The sequence below is a fragment of the Amphiprion ocellaris genome, chromosome 9 (genome assembly GCF_022539595.1).
Source record: "Amphiprion ocellaris isolate individual 3 ecotype Okinawa chromosome 9, ASM2253959v1, whole genome shotgun sequence".
Taxonomy (NCBI): Eukaryota; Metazoa; Chordata; class Actinopteri; family Pomacentridae; genus Amphiprion; species Amphiprion ocellaris.
Window position 1 is genome coordinate 9,835,911 of NC_072774.1, and position 17,976 is coordinate 9,853,886.

General features: G+C 38.5%; 1 protein-coding gene across 1 annotated transcript; it reads right to left on the reverse strand.

Annotated features, from left to right (window-relative positions):
- Positions 1-3,184: 3,184 nt before the first annotated feature.
- paqr7b (progestin and adipoQ receptor family member VII, b) lies at positions 3,185-12,743 on the reverse strand. Its single transcript, XM_023265917.3, has 2 exons — positions 12,584-12,743; positions 3,185-7,704 (listed from the first exon to the last, which is right to left on the reverse strand). Exon 2 carries the CDS (start codon positions 7,696-7,698, stop codon positions 6,640-6,642), a length of 1,059 nt encoding a protein of 352 aa, XP_023121685.1. The 5' UTR covers positions 7,699-7,704; positions 12,584-12,743; the 3' UTR covers positions 3,185-6,639.
- Between the last annotated feature and the right edge of the window lie 5,233 nt (positions 12,744-17,976).

A 17,976-nucleotide genomic window follows, 5' to 3' on the forward strand; every position in this document is an offset into this window, starting at 1 on the left:
ATCCTATTAACGACATGAAATGAGTATATATATATATATATATATATATGAGTAAATATAAATATTTAAGTATGAATAAGTAAACAGATAAAAAGTCTGCCAGCTGCCAGCTTTTGTTTTACAGAAATTGATGTCTGATCTTGGCGTTAAAGTGAGTGAAGTTTATAATATTGTGCTGCTATGCTTGAATGGTGTTGGCGAGAGCAGCATGCATGCTGGTATCTTTATTAAAAAGAATTAGTGATGAATCACCCTCATGCATGAATCAAACATTATTAACTGCCTAATAATACGCATGATCAATGATGAGGAAGAAACAGAAAAACAGAAATGCAAGAAATTGCAAAAACAGCAACAAAAGCACATTTTCAGTATTGTAGAGATCCTCCCAACCTACAAAACAATAAAAACTTAATGAATCATGTTTTCATGAGAGCTTATGTATTATTAGCCCTATGAGCCAGAGGCCATTTTCAGAGTAATTTCACTGCCTTTGGTTTCAAGCTCTTATCTTGGTCATTGTTAGGGTGAGCCATACATAGTGTATCTTACTGTCTACAGGACAGTCGAGGCTATCCAGATCTTCCACCACTTCATATGATAATAGCTGCAGTTTTTTTTCATACTAGCCTCTACATCAAAGGAAAAAAAAGTTTTGACATGTATCTCACCATAAAATGCAATATCTATCTATCTATCTATAGATATATAGATACCGATACACATATACATATAAACGCATATATGGGAGACTATGGTAGTGGGATGCTGTAGAATCTAGAAATATGGGATAATGGGCGACTAGTGCCTACCAGAAACAAATGTCATTATTTTATTCAATGAAGTGTTCACATAATTCAGTAATGGTAAAACGTGTGGCAGTGGATGCAGAGTTGTATCCACATTGGACCTACCTTTAATTTAATATAAATTCTAAACTATTTTTCCCTCACCAACATGGCGTCTGACAGATGTGGAGCTAGGATCATCACAGCTAGGATCATTAGAAATCACGTGGCTTCATTTCACATGCGCTATATCTTGCTAAAATAAATACTTCAAGAGCAAGTCTATCAAGAATAAGGGATGTGAATTAGGAGCCTGTCATTTCTAAGGGCTAAGAGGAGCCAAGCTCTTCCTGCCTCCCCTGCAGTTGGCACATTGCATCTTTCTGAATTTATACAGTTTGAATTTCCCTCTCTGAAATTCAAATCTTGCAATATAAATAACTTTTTTCCTCCTCAATTTAGGCGTGTCAAAACTCAAGTCAATCATTGGAATTTTTCTCTTGGATTATAAGACAGAAAAAAAGCTAGTGGGCTTTCAAGATTTTCACTGGGGCCAGGTGACTATTTGTGGTTGCCTGATTGTGTGGATTTGTATTCCTTATGTTGTGGAGAAAGAAATCAGTTTATATGGACACATTGGAAACTCACCTGCCTCATGAGGAACTAAAAGCAAGTCTACCTCACATTATTTTAGCAAATTTTAGGCAAATTCAAGGGTAATTTTAGGCTTTTGTTAAGGTCAAGGATGGAAAAGTGGTGGATGTGGTTGATATATGTCAGCGCTATGTCATCAGAAACTATGGAAGCATATTTGGGGGCATACTAGTGTGGGTGTGCTAAATTCAAGTTAAAATCAAATGTAAGCTTTTCCTACACTAATATGGATATTTTTGCGATGGATATTTTCCCCCTCTTGAAATTATGTCTAAAAACATCATTTTGCAAAAAAATTCCACACAAATGAATGCAAAAACACCACTCTGAACAGTCCAACAAGCATGCCATGCCAGTCTACATCAACAACACATCAAACACTAGAGAAAATTGCCATTACCTTGTTTCTGGTGGACTTCAAGCAGCAGATGCTGTAGACTGAGAGACACTGGGCACCACAGAGCTTTTTTTGTGCGAGTGAAGAGGTGCAGCAACGCCAGGTTAATTGGTAAATTTGTAAGTGCTAGTGCTAAACAAATGGAAAGAAACTGGTCTATACAGTGCCAATTAAAAGTATTTACTCCCCTTGATTTTCAATACTGAACGGTTATCAGTTTAACTTGGCTTCTTGCACAAGAATTTGCACACACACAAAAAACACACTTCAATGTGAACATGAAAATGGATTTCTATGGAGTAATATCAATTAAAGCTTAGAAATAAGTGATCGGATAAGAATTTAGACTGATTAGATCAAAATTTAGCTTTTTGCCCATGTGACTAGATGCTGTGTTTGACTGACACCAAACACTGCACATTGTCACAAACACATCATCCCCACTGAAGCATGGTGGTGGCAGCATCAGGATGTGCAGCAAAGTATAGGGAAATTCAACTTGGCACACCCTGTTAGAGAACTGTGCCTTGGGAAAAGATTTGTTTTCCAGGAGGACAATGACCTGAAGCCACAGCTTCACAGAAATGGTTCAAAGACAACAAGATGAATGTTCTGGAGTGGCCGAGTCAGACTCAGACTTTAATCCAGTTGAGAATTTATGGCTGGACTTGAAAAGAGCTTTTTGCTCATTTTTCCTGTGTAACCTAACAGAGGTTGAAGAGTTTTAAAAAGAAGAATGGGGTTAAATTGCAGTGTCCAGATGTACAAGGCTGACTGAGACTTTTCCACACAGATTCAATGTTGTATGTGGCCAAAGTTGAATCCACTAAATACTGCCTTGAAGTGAGTGAATACTTATGCAATTGAATTCAGAGTACAACTTTCAAGGGGTGTTAATACTAATTCTATAAGCACTGCATCTGTCATTGTTGTTTCAGGTATATTTTTATGACACATAGCAACAATGAGGTGACTTTTTCCCCAAACTTTCTTCACACAGATACAAATCAGTTTCAAAGACTTTTTACTTTAGGTGTTATAAAGATCTAAAATGTTTGTTTTGCAAAAATATTCATATTAATGTGGCCTTTAGCAGTTCCATCCTTTGATTCAAAAATTACCACATGAATTAGACAAATTTGAAGGGATTTTTTTTCAAGTTAGACATTTCAAAGATGGAATTTCAAAAACATAAATTCAAAAAGATTATTTCAAAAGTAAAATATTTCAAAGTTAAGAGTTTTATTTAAGCTTCAAAGTTTCCAAATAGCTGTTAAACAGACTGAATTATTACAGCTTTTCTTTGTTTCCCTACAACCCCTAACCTGTAAAAACAACAGGAGAATTTTTCAAGTTACTGTAACACTTTATTTTTTTAAATACCACAGAATATTAGTACAGTCAGTTACACATATTTTTAGAGGCAGAAAACATTCTGGTCCCTCTCACCCTGCTTTTATGAAAGGGATAAAGGGAAGCCTTGGGTGGTATCTGAGGCTACATTTGTTCACACACACATACACGCACGCACAGACTTACACTCATTATCCAGCAACACGTAGAAGATGGCCATCATTATCCATGTTGGATTCTCCATCTTAGGTTTCACAGACGCCCACATGGCAATTCGCAGCACCAGCTCATAGAAAATGACCATCATTATCCACATGGTGACAATCTATTTAGCAAAAAAAATACTGGTTACTTTCCAACTGCTCCCTCCCCTTTTCAACGATGCCGATTCCTCAGTAGTAATTGTTTTGGTCCTTTTGATGCTCAGGACAATAGCCTTATGTTACACGTGGGGCTGATGAGAGCTTTAGAGACACCGTTGGCCAATTGGAAATCATTAGCCTGTAATGAAGCCTTTCAGCAAAGCATTAGACCGCATGAGAGCTTCAATCTTGTCGACCACCGATCTTTAACAAAAGGGAGGTCCAGGTTTCTCCGAACTGGAGTAAAAGTTTACTCAGGTTATTCTGAATTATGACATTTCCAAGGGTCAACACAAAACCGGAATAACCACATTAACAGCCTCCATGCATGTAAACATAGCCAGTGTTGTCAGGTACAGTATATACAGTGTTGATTCAGGCAGTGCATGATGAGACCAGGTCAGAAATGCCAAAGTCTGGAGTTAAAAGGTTCATATTTAGGGGACGTTATGGTTCATTCTCACTTGTCTGACATTCTGTCTGGCCCGGGACTTCATCTTTCAGTAGTACCGTCACTGAAGCAATAACAGATTCATTGGCACATTAAGCACTGTCATGAAAAGAGAGTGCAATCGTTATTATTTGACATTTTGTGAGATAAAAATCTAAGCGGCATTATCAGTGAAGCCATATCTTTGTGATATTTTTTGTTTATATAAGAAAAGTCATCGACTGAAGGAGAGAATAAAAGATGGACTCTTCCGAGTAACAGTGCAGCAGTATGAAACGATGTATTCAGTCTGATAGGCAGGAGGAAACTGAACACTCTGAAAAGATGTAGCAAAATAGGAATGTGCTGTATTCCACCCGAAAGAAAACATGCATTCAGTTCCGAATGCTTTTAGGTGGAGACGAAATGGGAAGCAAACAACTTCCCCAAAGAAACACAGCTTATTTACAGGGTAAGAAAGAAGTGCAAGGCTAAGCTTTCATAGACATTCACACACTTAATATCCACAGTATATACCAAAAAGACATGCGTAGAGGCACATACATATTCATCATACAAAAACAAAAAGCAAAACACCAGTCAGACACAGCTTTTGTGACTCAAATCTGAACAACCGACAATGAAAGCGATGCGCACAAAGCACTGACATCATGGGATGTGAAAAAGGCAAAAGCTGAAGTTCCAGCCCTTTGAATAAAAAAAGATTAACATTGTCACCCACAGCAAAGAGACATCACTAATCTTCCATCCATCTCTTTACCGATACAGAGTGCCAGCCTCATCCTCAACAGAATGCTATCACCCAGAGAAAACGGCTCCTTTTTCATTTTTATAAAGGAGACACAATATTTGGTTTTCAAATTGGGTTCTCAGCTTTCATCGATTGCGTTCAAACATTTCTGCGGCACAGTGTTAGCGCCTATAAATTGAATTTAAAAAATTAATTCCCTGCTTCGATATCTAAAGAGACAATCTCAGGGAAAACACATTAAATAAATGCCAGAATGGTACATCTAGAAGAACAGTAATTTATTTAAAATTGGATTGGAATTAGCATCCAATATGCAAAGTCTCCCGGGACTGTAAATTGTAAAAATAAATGACTGCATGAGTTGAAATGCTACAATTTGATTACGACAGTCAGATTATTCTAAATACAATTAAGGCATTTTGAGCCTGTTAATTTTTCTGCTAACCTGAGGGGAGTACTACAAAGCAGTACTAATGAGAAAGCAAAGTATGCTGCGCTTAAAGTTGGAGTTTTTGGTGTCACAAAGGTGGTTCTTTTTTTAATTCGGCCAGATCACCATGGCAACTGATGGTGCACAGATAGTCAGCTGATCAGTAAGTTAGTAATGCAGCTAAACGAAGCCATGCAGTCAAAGTATTGTAACCTGTATGTGTCGTTTTGCCAAAGGAAACTCAATGTATTAAGCTGGTGATGCAGAAAATGAAGAACCATGTTCTTACGCTTGCGCCTGATTTGCTGCCAAGTCCATTTTACACTGCTGGTACTGCAGCTAACAGAATATTTAATCAATAATATTATTTTAAGTTTAATTTAGCCAAAAACCGCAGTGATTTCCATGCATCCCTCATTATGGAACAGTGTCAGAATATCATGTTTGAATGTATGAGGTTTAAAGCGACCATATTATGCAAAATCCATGTTTTCATTGTTTTTGAACATAAATACATTTCCCTAGTGCGTCTGGAGACATGAGAAACAACACTTCAGTTGGATTTAAAGCTACAAAAACAGCCTATGTGGAACAGGAGGTAAAACCAGGGGTATTTTAGGAATGGTAGAGTGAATGAACTGTGCTGTATTTGAACTGAAATACACATTCTGGGGACATGTGAGACTTTACATCAACTTGGGGAAAAAGGTGACAATACGAGACCTTGAAAGTTTAAGCAGCTGCATTGAAAATACAGTAAGTGGTCATAACTTGCACAGTTTTCCATCAGCATACCTTTCTTGCCTTATGTGCAGAAAGAGTGCTTTTTGCTGCGATGCTTTTTTTATATTCTTGGTAGCACTACATTATAATAACCCGTTCTTCTTGACCAAAGTAGGCAGCACGCAATCTGTGAAATTTATGCAGAAAAAGAGCCAAATAACGGGTCAAAATGCCCCCATTTATTTAAGGACGATCACAGGCTGATTGTTAAAGATAGCTGGTAACCACTGTCATGACACCTGTTTTCTGTGATTGAGGTTTGGGGTTTTGTCCAGCCAGTTAACCCAAAGAAAGCCTGGCTTAAATCAACTTGCTTCATAATACACCCCTCAGGACAGAAACACTGTTTTTGTACAGTGAGGAAAAACAACTTTGCAGACGAATAAAAGAGAGGAATAAAGATGCAATGACTTGTTGCAGTGTTTGAGTACTACCTGCATTGCTGCAGAAAAATCACAAGATTCCCTTTTCTTCATTGTAAGTCACAAAAACACACCCTCAGTCACTTTTTAGTTCACTGTAGTTTGGCAGATCACAGAGAGAAGAAATAATCATAAGTCACTGTCACAAACTGATAACTCTCATTGACAAAGACATCTGAATTATTTTTAAAACGGTCACTACAGAGTAAAATCAATTACTTTTTTTTCCCTTTTTTAAAAACCGATTCTTACTCCTCCTTCTCCTGGAGAGAGGCACGTACACGATTGCGCACAATAAAAGCAGTAAGAGCACTGCAGCAGGCAGTGAAGATGAAGAGTGCAACGGCGTCGTGCGCCAGATCTCCGTGGAGACGCTCGTAGAAGGGACGGCGCTCCGTGAAGTCTGTTCGCAGCGCTTCGACCTGCATCAGGGTGCATACCACCACGAATACGTGAAAGATCTGGTGGCCCTGCCCGATGAAGTCACACTTCCCAGGGAAAAAACTCTCTGGGTGAGGGCAGCAAAAGAAGTAGGCGCTGATTAGGAAAAAGAGCACATGGTAGAAATGGTACGCCACAATTGGGTCAGAGCAGCCCTCCTGGTAGCACCTGTAAATGCGATGAACCACTGGGCTTATGTCTAAACAGTAAGCCAAGGCCGAGGGCACCACTTGGAAGAGCTTGATAGCTACCTTAGGCAGCTCAGGGCTGGCATATTTGCCGTAGCAGCAGCCGAAGCAAGTAAGCCAAGCCAAGAAAGCTGCAGCGGGTAAAAAGAACCCCTGCACGCTGGTGTGCAGCTCTTTCTCTATGGCATAGTAGTAGTGTGCCAGAGCACTCCCGTACTGGTAGACAGCAACCCCCACATAGTCGAGGAAGTAGAAGGTGTAGTACGAGAGCTCTGACTTGGCAGAGAGGAGATGAGCGAGAGCACTGAAGGAGAGGTAGGTGAAAGCTGCCAGGAGCACAATGAAGAGGGGCTGGGCGTGAGGGTCTCGCAAAAAATCCACCGTCTCCGAGATCTCCTGCCACTTCACCAAGATGATGAGGGCGGCCAGCAGGTGGGTCCACACGTTGATGGTCTCATTGTGCCTTTGGAAGATGGTGAGGAAGTAGTAGCGCCAGCTCTGGTGCGGCTGTCGGTAGCCGGTGAGGATGTGACGCTCGCGGAACACCCAGGGAACGTCGGAGATCTTCACAGTGCAAGGCAGCGTCGGGAAGGCCGACTCCAGCAGCTGGGGGATCTGTCGCAGCTGCTGGGCGTTGATAAAGAGCCGACCGATCTGCTCCATCACCACCGTTGCCATGGCAAACTGGAGACAACAGAGGAGGGTGGAGAGAATGCACCGACAGTCAGTTAGTCAACACGTTTCTGGCATCAAGACACATTGGTCCCCAAGTCTGTCCACATGTATAAACACATGTATAGACTACAGCATGTGTCCCTGCAATACTAACACAATAATGTGAATCTACAACTAATGGAATAATCAATTGGTTGTTACCTATCAAAGTAATGACCAGCTCTTTTAATGATGGAGTTTTTGGTCTGAGTAATTCTTTCAGAAAAACTAATTCTAAATTCTCTCATTCGACCTTCCTGAATTAGATTTTTTTCTGGTTTCTTTACTCTTTTGGATTGTGGCTAAAACAAGACATTTTTGATCTTGGAACTAATCAAATAATCAAGAAATTAATTGACAATGAAAATAATCATAAGTTGGTTTTCCATAAAGTCAAGCTGTAGAGTAGCAGTTATTTGGTCAATGAACAGAAAAATAAAAATAGAAAATCTCTGATCAAGCAAAATGATGAAATATTGTCTGGTTGTAGACTTCTATTTTACAGCGCACTCATGTGGTGTCGGAAGAATATGAGTAAATGAGAGCCGACTGGGAAATTTCATATGAAGAACCACTCAAGTTAGAACAACAACTTATTCCTTATTGCTCTTTTTTTTTTAGCTAACATTCAATTTGTAATATAGTAATAAGTTGAAACCCTTAGTTGCTGACTGTAGAGAGAGAAATAGATTAGTTTGAAAACCTTTTTATTAGCAGTAAACCTGATGAGTCGGGTACAGTAACCTTGTATTGCCATCAGCTATCAACAACCTTTTTAAAGAGCCGATATTGTGTTTTTTTGCTGTTTTCTGTTTGCTTCAGTGTGTCACATAGCTGTTTTTTGGTGCATGCAAAAGGTCTGCAAACTTACAATTCCACACGAAGGGGAGGTTTTGCTCGTTTGCCTTGTCTGAAGCCCCAAACAATATTACATATTTGCATAACACCTGCACAGTAGCTGGTTTGGCAAATCCTCGACAAAGAAAGAGCGGCTCGCTTGCAGTCCACAATTATTTCCTCACTGGAGCAGTTTCTGATTGAGCTACATCCCTATAATCAGACAACTGGAGTTTTAGTATGTAACCAGTAAAATGGTGGGTGTCTTAAAGAGACAGGAGCTAAAACAGAGCATTTCGGACAGAGGGTGAGAAGATGTGCTAGAACAATGTATATTATGAGAAAAACAATGTGTTTTTTTCAAAATTTAAACATGTAAACATACACTACCATTCAAATGTTTTGGGTCACTTAAAAATGATGTTTTTGAAAGAAAACCATTTTTTTCAATGAAGGTAAGATTAAATTAATCAGAAATACAGTCTACACATTGTTTATGTGGTAAATGACTATTCTAGCTGGAAATGGCTGATTTTTAATGGAATATCTACATAGAGGTACAGAGGAACATTTCCAGCAACCATCACTCCTGTGTTCTAATGCTACATAGTGTTAGCTAATGGTGTTGAAAGGCTAACTAATGATTAGAAAAAGCCTGTGCAATTATGTTAGCACATGAATAAAAGTGTGAGTTTTCATGGAAAACATGAAATTGCCTGGGTGACCCCAAACTTTTGAACAGTAGTGTTTTTCAGAAGGTCTCAAAAAACAAATTATAAATCTTGAAATGTGCATAACATGGGCTCTTTAAAGTCTGAGCAATAAAATGCAATGAATCTCCTTTGTAGTGCAGATGGTTGATTCCACATTCCAATTTAAATGCACACGGACGCACAGGCAGAAAAACTATTCCCACACATAGGAAATGGAATTCCAAGGATAAGTGAATGTGCATATTATCTGCTCATAAATTAAATATCCTCTCTGTTGTGTGCAGTTGGTTGAACAAACAACGGATTTAACATATCATCTAGGGCACTGGGAAACTGGCCAGTCTCACTATTTTTTCACTCTTGTTTGGGCATAAAAAAAAATTACAAGTTGCAAGTTTTCATTTGAGTAAATTTTGGTTACGTGAAGTAATCAATTGGATGCTTGATAAATGACAGTTATATTGACATGTTTTCCTTAAAGCTGTAATTGAGTATCTATTCTGACCACTAGGAGCAGTGAAATATCCTGATAAAACTGACTTATTATGACCCTTTTAGCTAGTTTTCAAACAGGAAATATTTTTGATTTCAGCAGCTACCGGCCCCACTATGTTGACTAACTTTGTTTCTAGTCTGGTGGTGTTCAGTGGGTGTATTTTTAGCCATAAACAGCTTCACGCTGTAGCTGCAGCTGAGGTTGAAGAGCGTTATGAGCCAGAAAACAAAGCAATAACATGTAGACTGTTACAATAAAAGGCTCCATAGACATGAACTGCAATGTTGATCTGTGTTCACAGGGAACCCATTCACGTTTTACACGGCCCATTTCATCTAAAAGTAATAAACTATTGATTAGTGTAGTTTTAAGCATCTCCATTTGGAGAATGATTCTGATGTTTCCTGATGGGTTCTGGCCATCAGACTGGTGTCTCTGAATCAGGCCTTTAAACTGCTCCTCAGTATTATGCATCGCTCTGAGTGACGGTTGCTCACCACAGGACCTCAGGTGCAATAAAGCTCTGACCTTAGCTGCCCTCATTTTCATAAATTCTACCAGTGAGTCCTTGTCAGTATTGAATGTCAGAATGAGGAACTGCCTCCTGAATAGTGCAGAGCTTGAAAACAGAACCTGGTGTTTATTATATCGATGCATGTAGAATTTGAAAATGGTTGTTAATGCATAAGACAGCTGGCAAAATACAATTAAAAAATGTTTAAAAATCAAAGGTACTAATAGGCTAACCTTTGCATTTGGCTAATCCAGCAACGTAAATACATTTATATACAGTATGTGCGAACAACCAACTACATAGAGAGAACAGAAAGGAATAGATGGCACAGTGCAGAAGACACATGACCACAGTCATTTGCATTGAAACAGTGGCCAATTGTCACAGTATTAATGGTACATGGTTACAAGACCCGTCATGTCTCTGATTCCAATACACTATCTATGTAACCAGCCGTGAAAAACATTCTGGTAGCTTTGTGATGTGTTTCAACAGACAAGGCATTTTGATGGCTGCTCCTTATTTACATAAAGTTGAGGTCTAGGTTATTCTATGCAAATCACAGGTGACTAGTGCGACTCAGCACCTCCTGAAACCGTAGATGATCTAAAATGATGAGCAACTACATGGCTTATATCTCACCTTAAACATTTTCAGAAATACATTTTAGCAAACCATTTCCAGAATAGAAAATAATCTTATGAAATTAACCAGTGTTGGTCTGATTTGATATCTGACAATCCACGGATTGTGCAGCTGTAGCCTATATTGGTGTCCTGTTGGTGATCACCCGTCAGTCATCTTTCGTGACACTGCCTGGTGGTAAGGGCATCAAGCGTCCAATACTGGAAAGCAGTGGCCCACCTTAAGTCCATTAACACCTTTGTGGATATGTTCCATGTTATGTATTCAGGATCATCACAATCTGGGCCAATCGAGGGACATTCATCACCAATTACTTCGAAAATCAATTAATTAATTAATTTTTGGGGGAAAAAGTCAAAATTATTATAAAATAATTGCAAAAACAATCTGCATATTATTAAAATCATAATTAGAGGCAGTCCTACCCAACAGAGGCAGGTATCACAAAAATTTTGAACATGAGCAGAAATCTTTTGGAAACACTTTCAAGTTCAGTTTGCTGCAGTTTTATATACAGCTGCTTTTATCTGAATCAAGCAGTCATAATGTTCAAATACACATAATTATAATTTGTGGTCATAGCACAAGTATATCATTTGTGAAACTTTTGTGTTTTCACATTACATATAAGATGCATTATGGGCAATGTTATAGGTCTTTTTTTCAAAGGTTTGGCTATGGTATGTAATTTCATTTTTAGACTGTAATTAACAGATATTTCTGGATGGCTTTATATGTGAAATGAAGAAATGATCTCTTTGTGATCATCAAGTAAGCTATTAGCTCTAAAAAAAAAAAATGCAACCTCAGGAATGAAATCAATCATTTCAGTCACAATGTTGGTGCTGTACTCACAATTTGGCAAATGTAAAACTGCACTATATGAGTTGAACAGGTCCTTTTAAGCTATTTCCGCAGGTCAAAACAACCGGATTGGTTATAATACAGTTCACACAGCAGGTTAAAGAAAAAAAAAAGTGACAGAACGATGACTGCTCCAACAGACAAGGCCACAAACGCAATGTATAGAGGAGGGAGGGGCTCTTATAGGGAGACCGGGATTAAAAACCACATTGGTCACCGTCGTATCTTTCTGGGTTTTTACACTAAAGCTCCCAGAAGCAGAGGCATGGATCAGGCTGAGTGGGATGAACATGGGCCGAGGATGAGGAGGAAAAGGCGTGCAGTGATGAATGGGACATTACGTAACATAGCCCCATCCGTCGTCCACACCCTCGGCTTCCATCGAGGGTTGCGAGGCTTTGAAATATTCATAGGTGCAGAAAAATGCCCCACTACAACCAAAGGAGCGCGTGAAATGTGGACCTCGGGCCTATATGGGCCCGATGCAGCCCAATTCCCACCGGCGGATCTGCACCTGATCGGCGTGTCTGCTTCAACTGTGACACCCAGAAACATTTCCATCCACCTTTCCGCCGCTAATCATTTCATTCCTCGTGTGCATCAAAAACCTCTGCTGGCTGGGGAAAAAAAGCCCCAGAAATGCCGCCGATATAACCTGACAGGCGCTCTTTTTTTTTCTTAAGGCGCATCTATCTCACGGTATGAGACACTTTGCAGCGATAAAATGACAGAAATGTTCCGGATTGTTGAATAACCTGCCTGTAATATAAAGGAACGTACCTGTCGACGGTAGAATCACTCCGAGGTGTTGGATAATGAAGCGCTGGGTGGGTGAATTAGAGCCGCGCAGAACATGGATAACATTGTTTGAAGGGGCGGCAGCAGAGAAGATGACCGTGACGGTAGCAGCAGCCTGGCGGAGCTTCACGGCGCAGCTGCCGGGAGGAAGCCGGACGGGGTGACGGGCGCAGCTCTTGGCCAATCAACGGCCACGGGGCTACGCCAATCACAGCAGCCAGGTGGCCAATCAGCCCCGCCCACTCTGCACACATATTCTTTCACATTTCATCAGACTTCACGGTTGCCTCTGGTTGTGTCGTTCTTAGCTGAGCTCTTTTTTAAACAGATGGTTTACTGGTTAAAGTTTGGCCTAAAATACACTAAACAAAAATATAAATGCAGCATGCAGATCTTTATTATTATTATTATTATTATTATTATTATTATTATTATTATTATTATTATTATTATTATTATTATTATTATTATTATTATTATTATTATTATTATTGTTATTATTATTAACTAGGATTTTGATGTCGTGGTTGAGTTGGACCATTTTTTTTTGTAACCAGCTGCAACTACAATATATATTTGCCTTGTAGCTTATATGTCCATGAACTGACTGATTGTTTGATTTTAAAAAATTCAGCAAATGGTGAGAAATTATGCAAATGGCTGAAAATGTTCCATCATTGGACTGACTGATGAATCAACTGATAGTTTCAGCTGTGTTTGTTGTTTCATTTATAACAAAACATCATGTTTCATAAGCGCTCCTTGTGTCTTGTGAGCAAGGTTTGTATTTTTGAAAGCAACTGAAACAGTTAGTGAAGTAAAAAGTGCAATATTTTCCTGTGAGATAGGGGTAAAAAGTAGCATGAGAAGAAAAGACACAATAAAGCACACGTACCACATGCTCCACCACTGCTTTAGCAAACTTTACTGTCCTTTGTCTTGGGTACAGTGAGACCATCTGTTGCCTTAAATACAAGCATGAGAGGAACACAATAAAAACATGAAGAGCCATTTAACTACGCGCAAAAAAGTAGTTAGTTCTCATCTGTACATTGCACTTTGATGTATCGCACATGCTCTGTTGCACTAGTCTTCAGTGTCGGAGTTCAGCAGCTTGATGGAAGCTGAAACAAAAGAGAGCTTAAAGAACTTTGATTTGCACTGAGGTATATAGAACTCTAACTTTTTTACACATCATTATTCCTGTTCTCATTTGCACATATCTCACCAGCATGCACCACAGTGCATCTATCAGGCAGCTGCAGAGGATACAAACAAAAGCTTGCAATGGATTTTAACAGAGTTTAAAGAGGCATTCCAAATTTTCACGTTTTTTTTTTTTTTCAATCAACATGCATTTTCTTTTCTGCTATGCCAGGAGAACCAATCAACCTGTCACCACCCGATAGTTAATGAATTGTGCATGGGCCACAATTTAAAGATACGCTCACATTAGATTTAGAAATTCCTCATGGTTGGTGTTGTGTGTTCTTAAATTGGACAACACTCCTTTGTCGGGGATTTGGCTTTCTGCACTTTAGAGTTTACAGTGTGAACTCCACTGAATCTCATTTGGTAATCAAAATCAGAAATTTCCCTGCTTGGCTGCTGTGGTCGAGTCACTTTTTATTGCCTGCATCTTTCCATTGTTTCGCATTCTGCAACAAAGTGTTCTTTGTCAGTCTCAGAGTTTCTGAAAGATCTGCATTGTTTCTTGAGTCAAAACCTCCTACTCAGTGTATACTCCCCAAAGAGAAAGGTTCAGGGCGTGACCGCGATAACAATAAATGAATTTGTATTTATCTACTCAAGGATGATCTGTGTCTTAATTTGAATGATGTCAAGGTAAGCTGGAATTCTTGAGGAGCCAATAAAAAGTCATTCCAAATGTCCAGACCAGACTGAGTAAAGGTTTCTGAAGAAGAGCCAGCTGTTTGGTCAGACTGGCAAGGAGCACTGCACCATGGGACATCGTTCTGGGCTGATGAGTTCAGCAGTTTCATCTGAACATATGACAAAGTGGGATTGTGCAGCAGCATATGTGAGTGTGTGTCATGATACAGGCTCGAACACGCATCTGTAAACAGTGTTACACTGTGTGCACAAAGTATTTAGTTACTACCAACCCTGCAAAACAACAAAAACATGCGTGACAGGGGTTATCATATGCAGAGTTGTGTGGGATGGGTTTTATCATAGGTGCAATTTCACAAAAAGGTAACATTTCTATTGTTGTTGAATGCAGGATTTAGTGAAAAGGTTGATGCATGAGTTGGGGTATGCGTGATTCATGCAAATTTCAGCAGTATTTTGAACTTATACTGGGTGAAATCCTATTAAATCTGAAGGTTAAACACTTTGAATTGTCAAATTAAAACATGCAGTTTACTTTTCTAATACACGAACCAATACATGAGCCTTTAAGAAGCTAATAGAAACAGGTGAAATAAAAATCTTGATTCTGAGCCAAAGAGATTTTATAAAGCAATTAAAGTAACGCTCAACAAGTGAAGTTATCAAACTGGTCTGGCGGCTTTGGAAAAGTCACTGAACTCGCACATTTTCTGAACAAATGCCACTTGGTGCCGAGTGACCTTCCCAGCTCGGGTGACAGGTTTCGACACTGACTGCAAGCCTGTGCGAGATGCAAGCAAATGTAAATAAACACACAAATGCTGACAAGAATTCTGACTACTTACACAAAACACAAATCATGCAGGTATCACTTCCTATCTGTGTGAAGAGGCCTGTGGTTAATGGCCATGAATTGCTTTTGGAAAGACATGTATTTTCAGTTAGAAACACCCACATACTCATCAGAGGACATTTTAAAGTCTTCTAACTCATACCTACAGGAATAGGGGACAATTCCAATGGTGTATCCAATTAGCTACTTACATAGTAAGATATTTTTATTCGAAATTTGAAATATCACATATAAATTAACAATAAATGAAAAAATTTCTGTGTGTGTGCGTCTGTTCTTCACTTCTCTCCACAACTATTTTTCCGATCTGCTTGAAACATGACAGGTCTTTTGTTGGGGACCTGAGGAAGCGCAGCGTCCTCTTTGAAGTCATTCAGATGAAGGGTGGTGTCATTGTTGGGTTGGGACCTTTGGGTGCCTGTGAGCCCCTTTGGGCAGGAAACAACCACAAAGGCAAATGACACTGGAGAAACTGCTTGTATATAAATGTGCTTTTGGCCTATTATCATCAAATTTTATTATATATTATGACCAAGTACCTAAATAATAATAATTTCTGTTCTTACCTCTTCAATTTTTTTTTACATAATTTAAACTTACAGCTATTTAGTGATTCACAAAAAGCATCTGTAAAAATAAGCCTAACTGTAGTTTCCACAAGTTTTCCTGATTTTCTCGTGTGTCCTGGTGTTTAAAGATGAGTAGCTCAAACAATACTATTTCAATATCCGCTTTCAAAACCCACAAACTACATTAGAAACAGGCTTCCTTTGGTTTTAGTTTTTATTCAACCCATGTATTCCAAGAATGTATTTTTCTGTACGTACTGTGGAGCACATAACTGATGCAGCTTAAGTCTACAATATATATAATGAATAAGAAAAAATAATCCATCGTGCTCAGAAGTTCAAACAAGTATAATAAAGGGGTTCTTTAGAGAGGGACTGATGCAGCAGGTGGTCCACAGTGGTGAAGAAGAATCAGAAGACTGAAATAGGCAGTCTGTGCTGCTTCATATGCAGCTTCATTCTAACAAGCTTTGGCTGTGAATTTCATCATAAAAAAGCAATTTAACTAACTGCTTTTAAAGTTGTTGCTGAAGAAGGTGCCTCGGATCTTTCTTTTTTAACTCTTTTCTCCTGGCAAAGAGCACCTTCCTTATGCTTCTTTGAATTTCAAGTGCTCTCGATTATCTTCTTTTGTATTAGACTTTTTTGTTTGTTTGTTTGAGCTACATCACTTCACCCTGGTACATGCAGGAAGAATACATCCTTGGACTAAATGGATGGATCAGTTTTTACAACAGAAGATTTGTTTAAACATTTTTTTTTTAAAGTATTTTCACTGTAGGTACATTATTAACTGACAGTACTATTATTAATAACGATGTTTATTTTATTGCTACAGGTATAATATTGTCAAAAAATTTATTAACTTACAGCAGCAAAATTCAACTTTTTAGTTACAGGACAAAGTATGGATAATGATATTGCATGGATTTATTCAACATTTGCAAATTCATACTGTAAAAAATACCATATATTTCATGATAGAAACACCACTGAATAAAAGCAAACGTACATTTTTGAAAATTGTACATTCACCGTAAACATTAACAGGAAATTGTCCATTTTCTTTACTGTTGGTACATTATTGACATACATAAAATGTCTTTGGATTTTTTTTCATTGTTGTTTTTTTTTTTTTTTTTACTGTAGACAGGTAAATAACAGGAATATGACAGATGACTCTGCTATGAAATATGTTGCTTTTGATTCTTTTGTCTGTCTTAAACCTGGTGACCTTTCAGATTTATCTTGTGACCCCTGAGAATCACTATAGTTGCCACTAGGTGTCAGCAGTGTCAAAGTGTTACTAACAGTCAACAGCCTATAGCCGGGCCCAAGTTTTCTTCTGGCTGAAAATGACAAACAAGTGACAAAAGATTTTATGCCACTGTGTTAGTGATGCCAATGATGAATTTTCAGTATTATTATTTATTGTTGCAATTTAACTAAAAATGCTATGCTCAGCAGCAGTTCTCTAATCAGTTAGTAGTCAATTTCAAGTTGTGACTATAAAACCAAAGACCTCAGAGGGCTGCTGTTAGGGTCCATCACTGAGAGAAATATGCATCGTGGCTGCTCACAATATGTGGAAAGATTATAAAATCATATCCAAATGTATCCAAAGTACTTGCGGCCACATTGAAATCAACAACATAAGGTTAAAGGACTTGAACATTGTGAACATTTTCAAAGGAAGTAGTAAGAACCCAAGTGACCCATGTGCTGGCAAGAATTGTAGTGGAAGAGGCCAATAAGAATCCCAGAATCACCATCAAGCTCACTGATAACAGAATAATATTGGACATGGCATTAGTAGTTAACATTTCTAACTAAAATAGTTAAAAACCCACCGGTAACATCTCCAACACAATGTCTTACTATCTTTTGTAACTTGTTAGTGTAATTTTCAATCAGTAGAAACCTAACGGTGGAAATGTGGTATGACTATGAAATATTTTGCACTTCCTTGTATGTCACACCTACATAATAAAACATAATAAATTCCAATTATTACATCAAACATATATGTGACACAAATAATATTTCAAATCAGATTTCATGAGGCTGAATAAATTCAACAAGCCGGGATAAAATATATA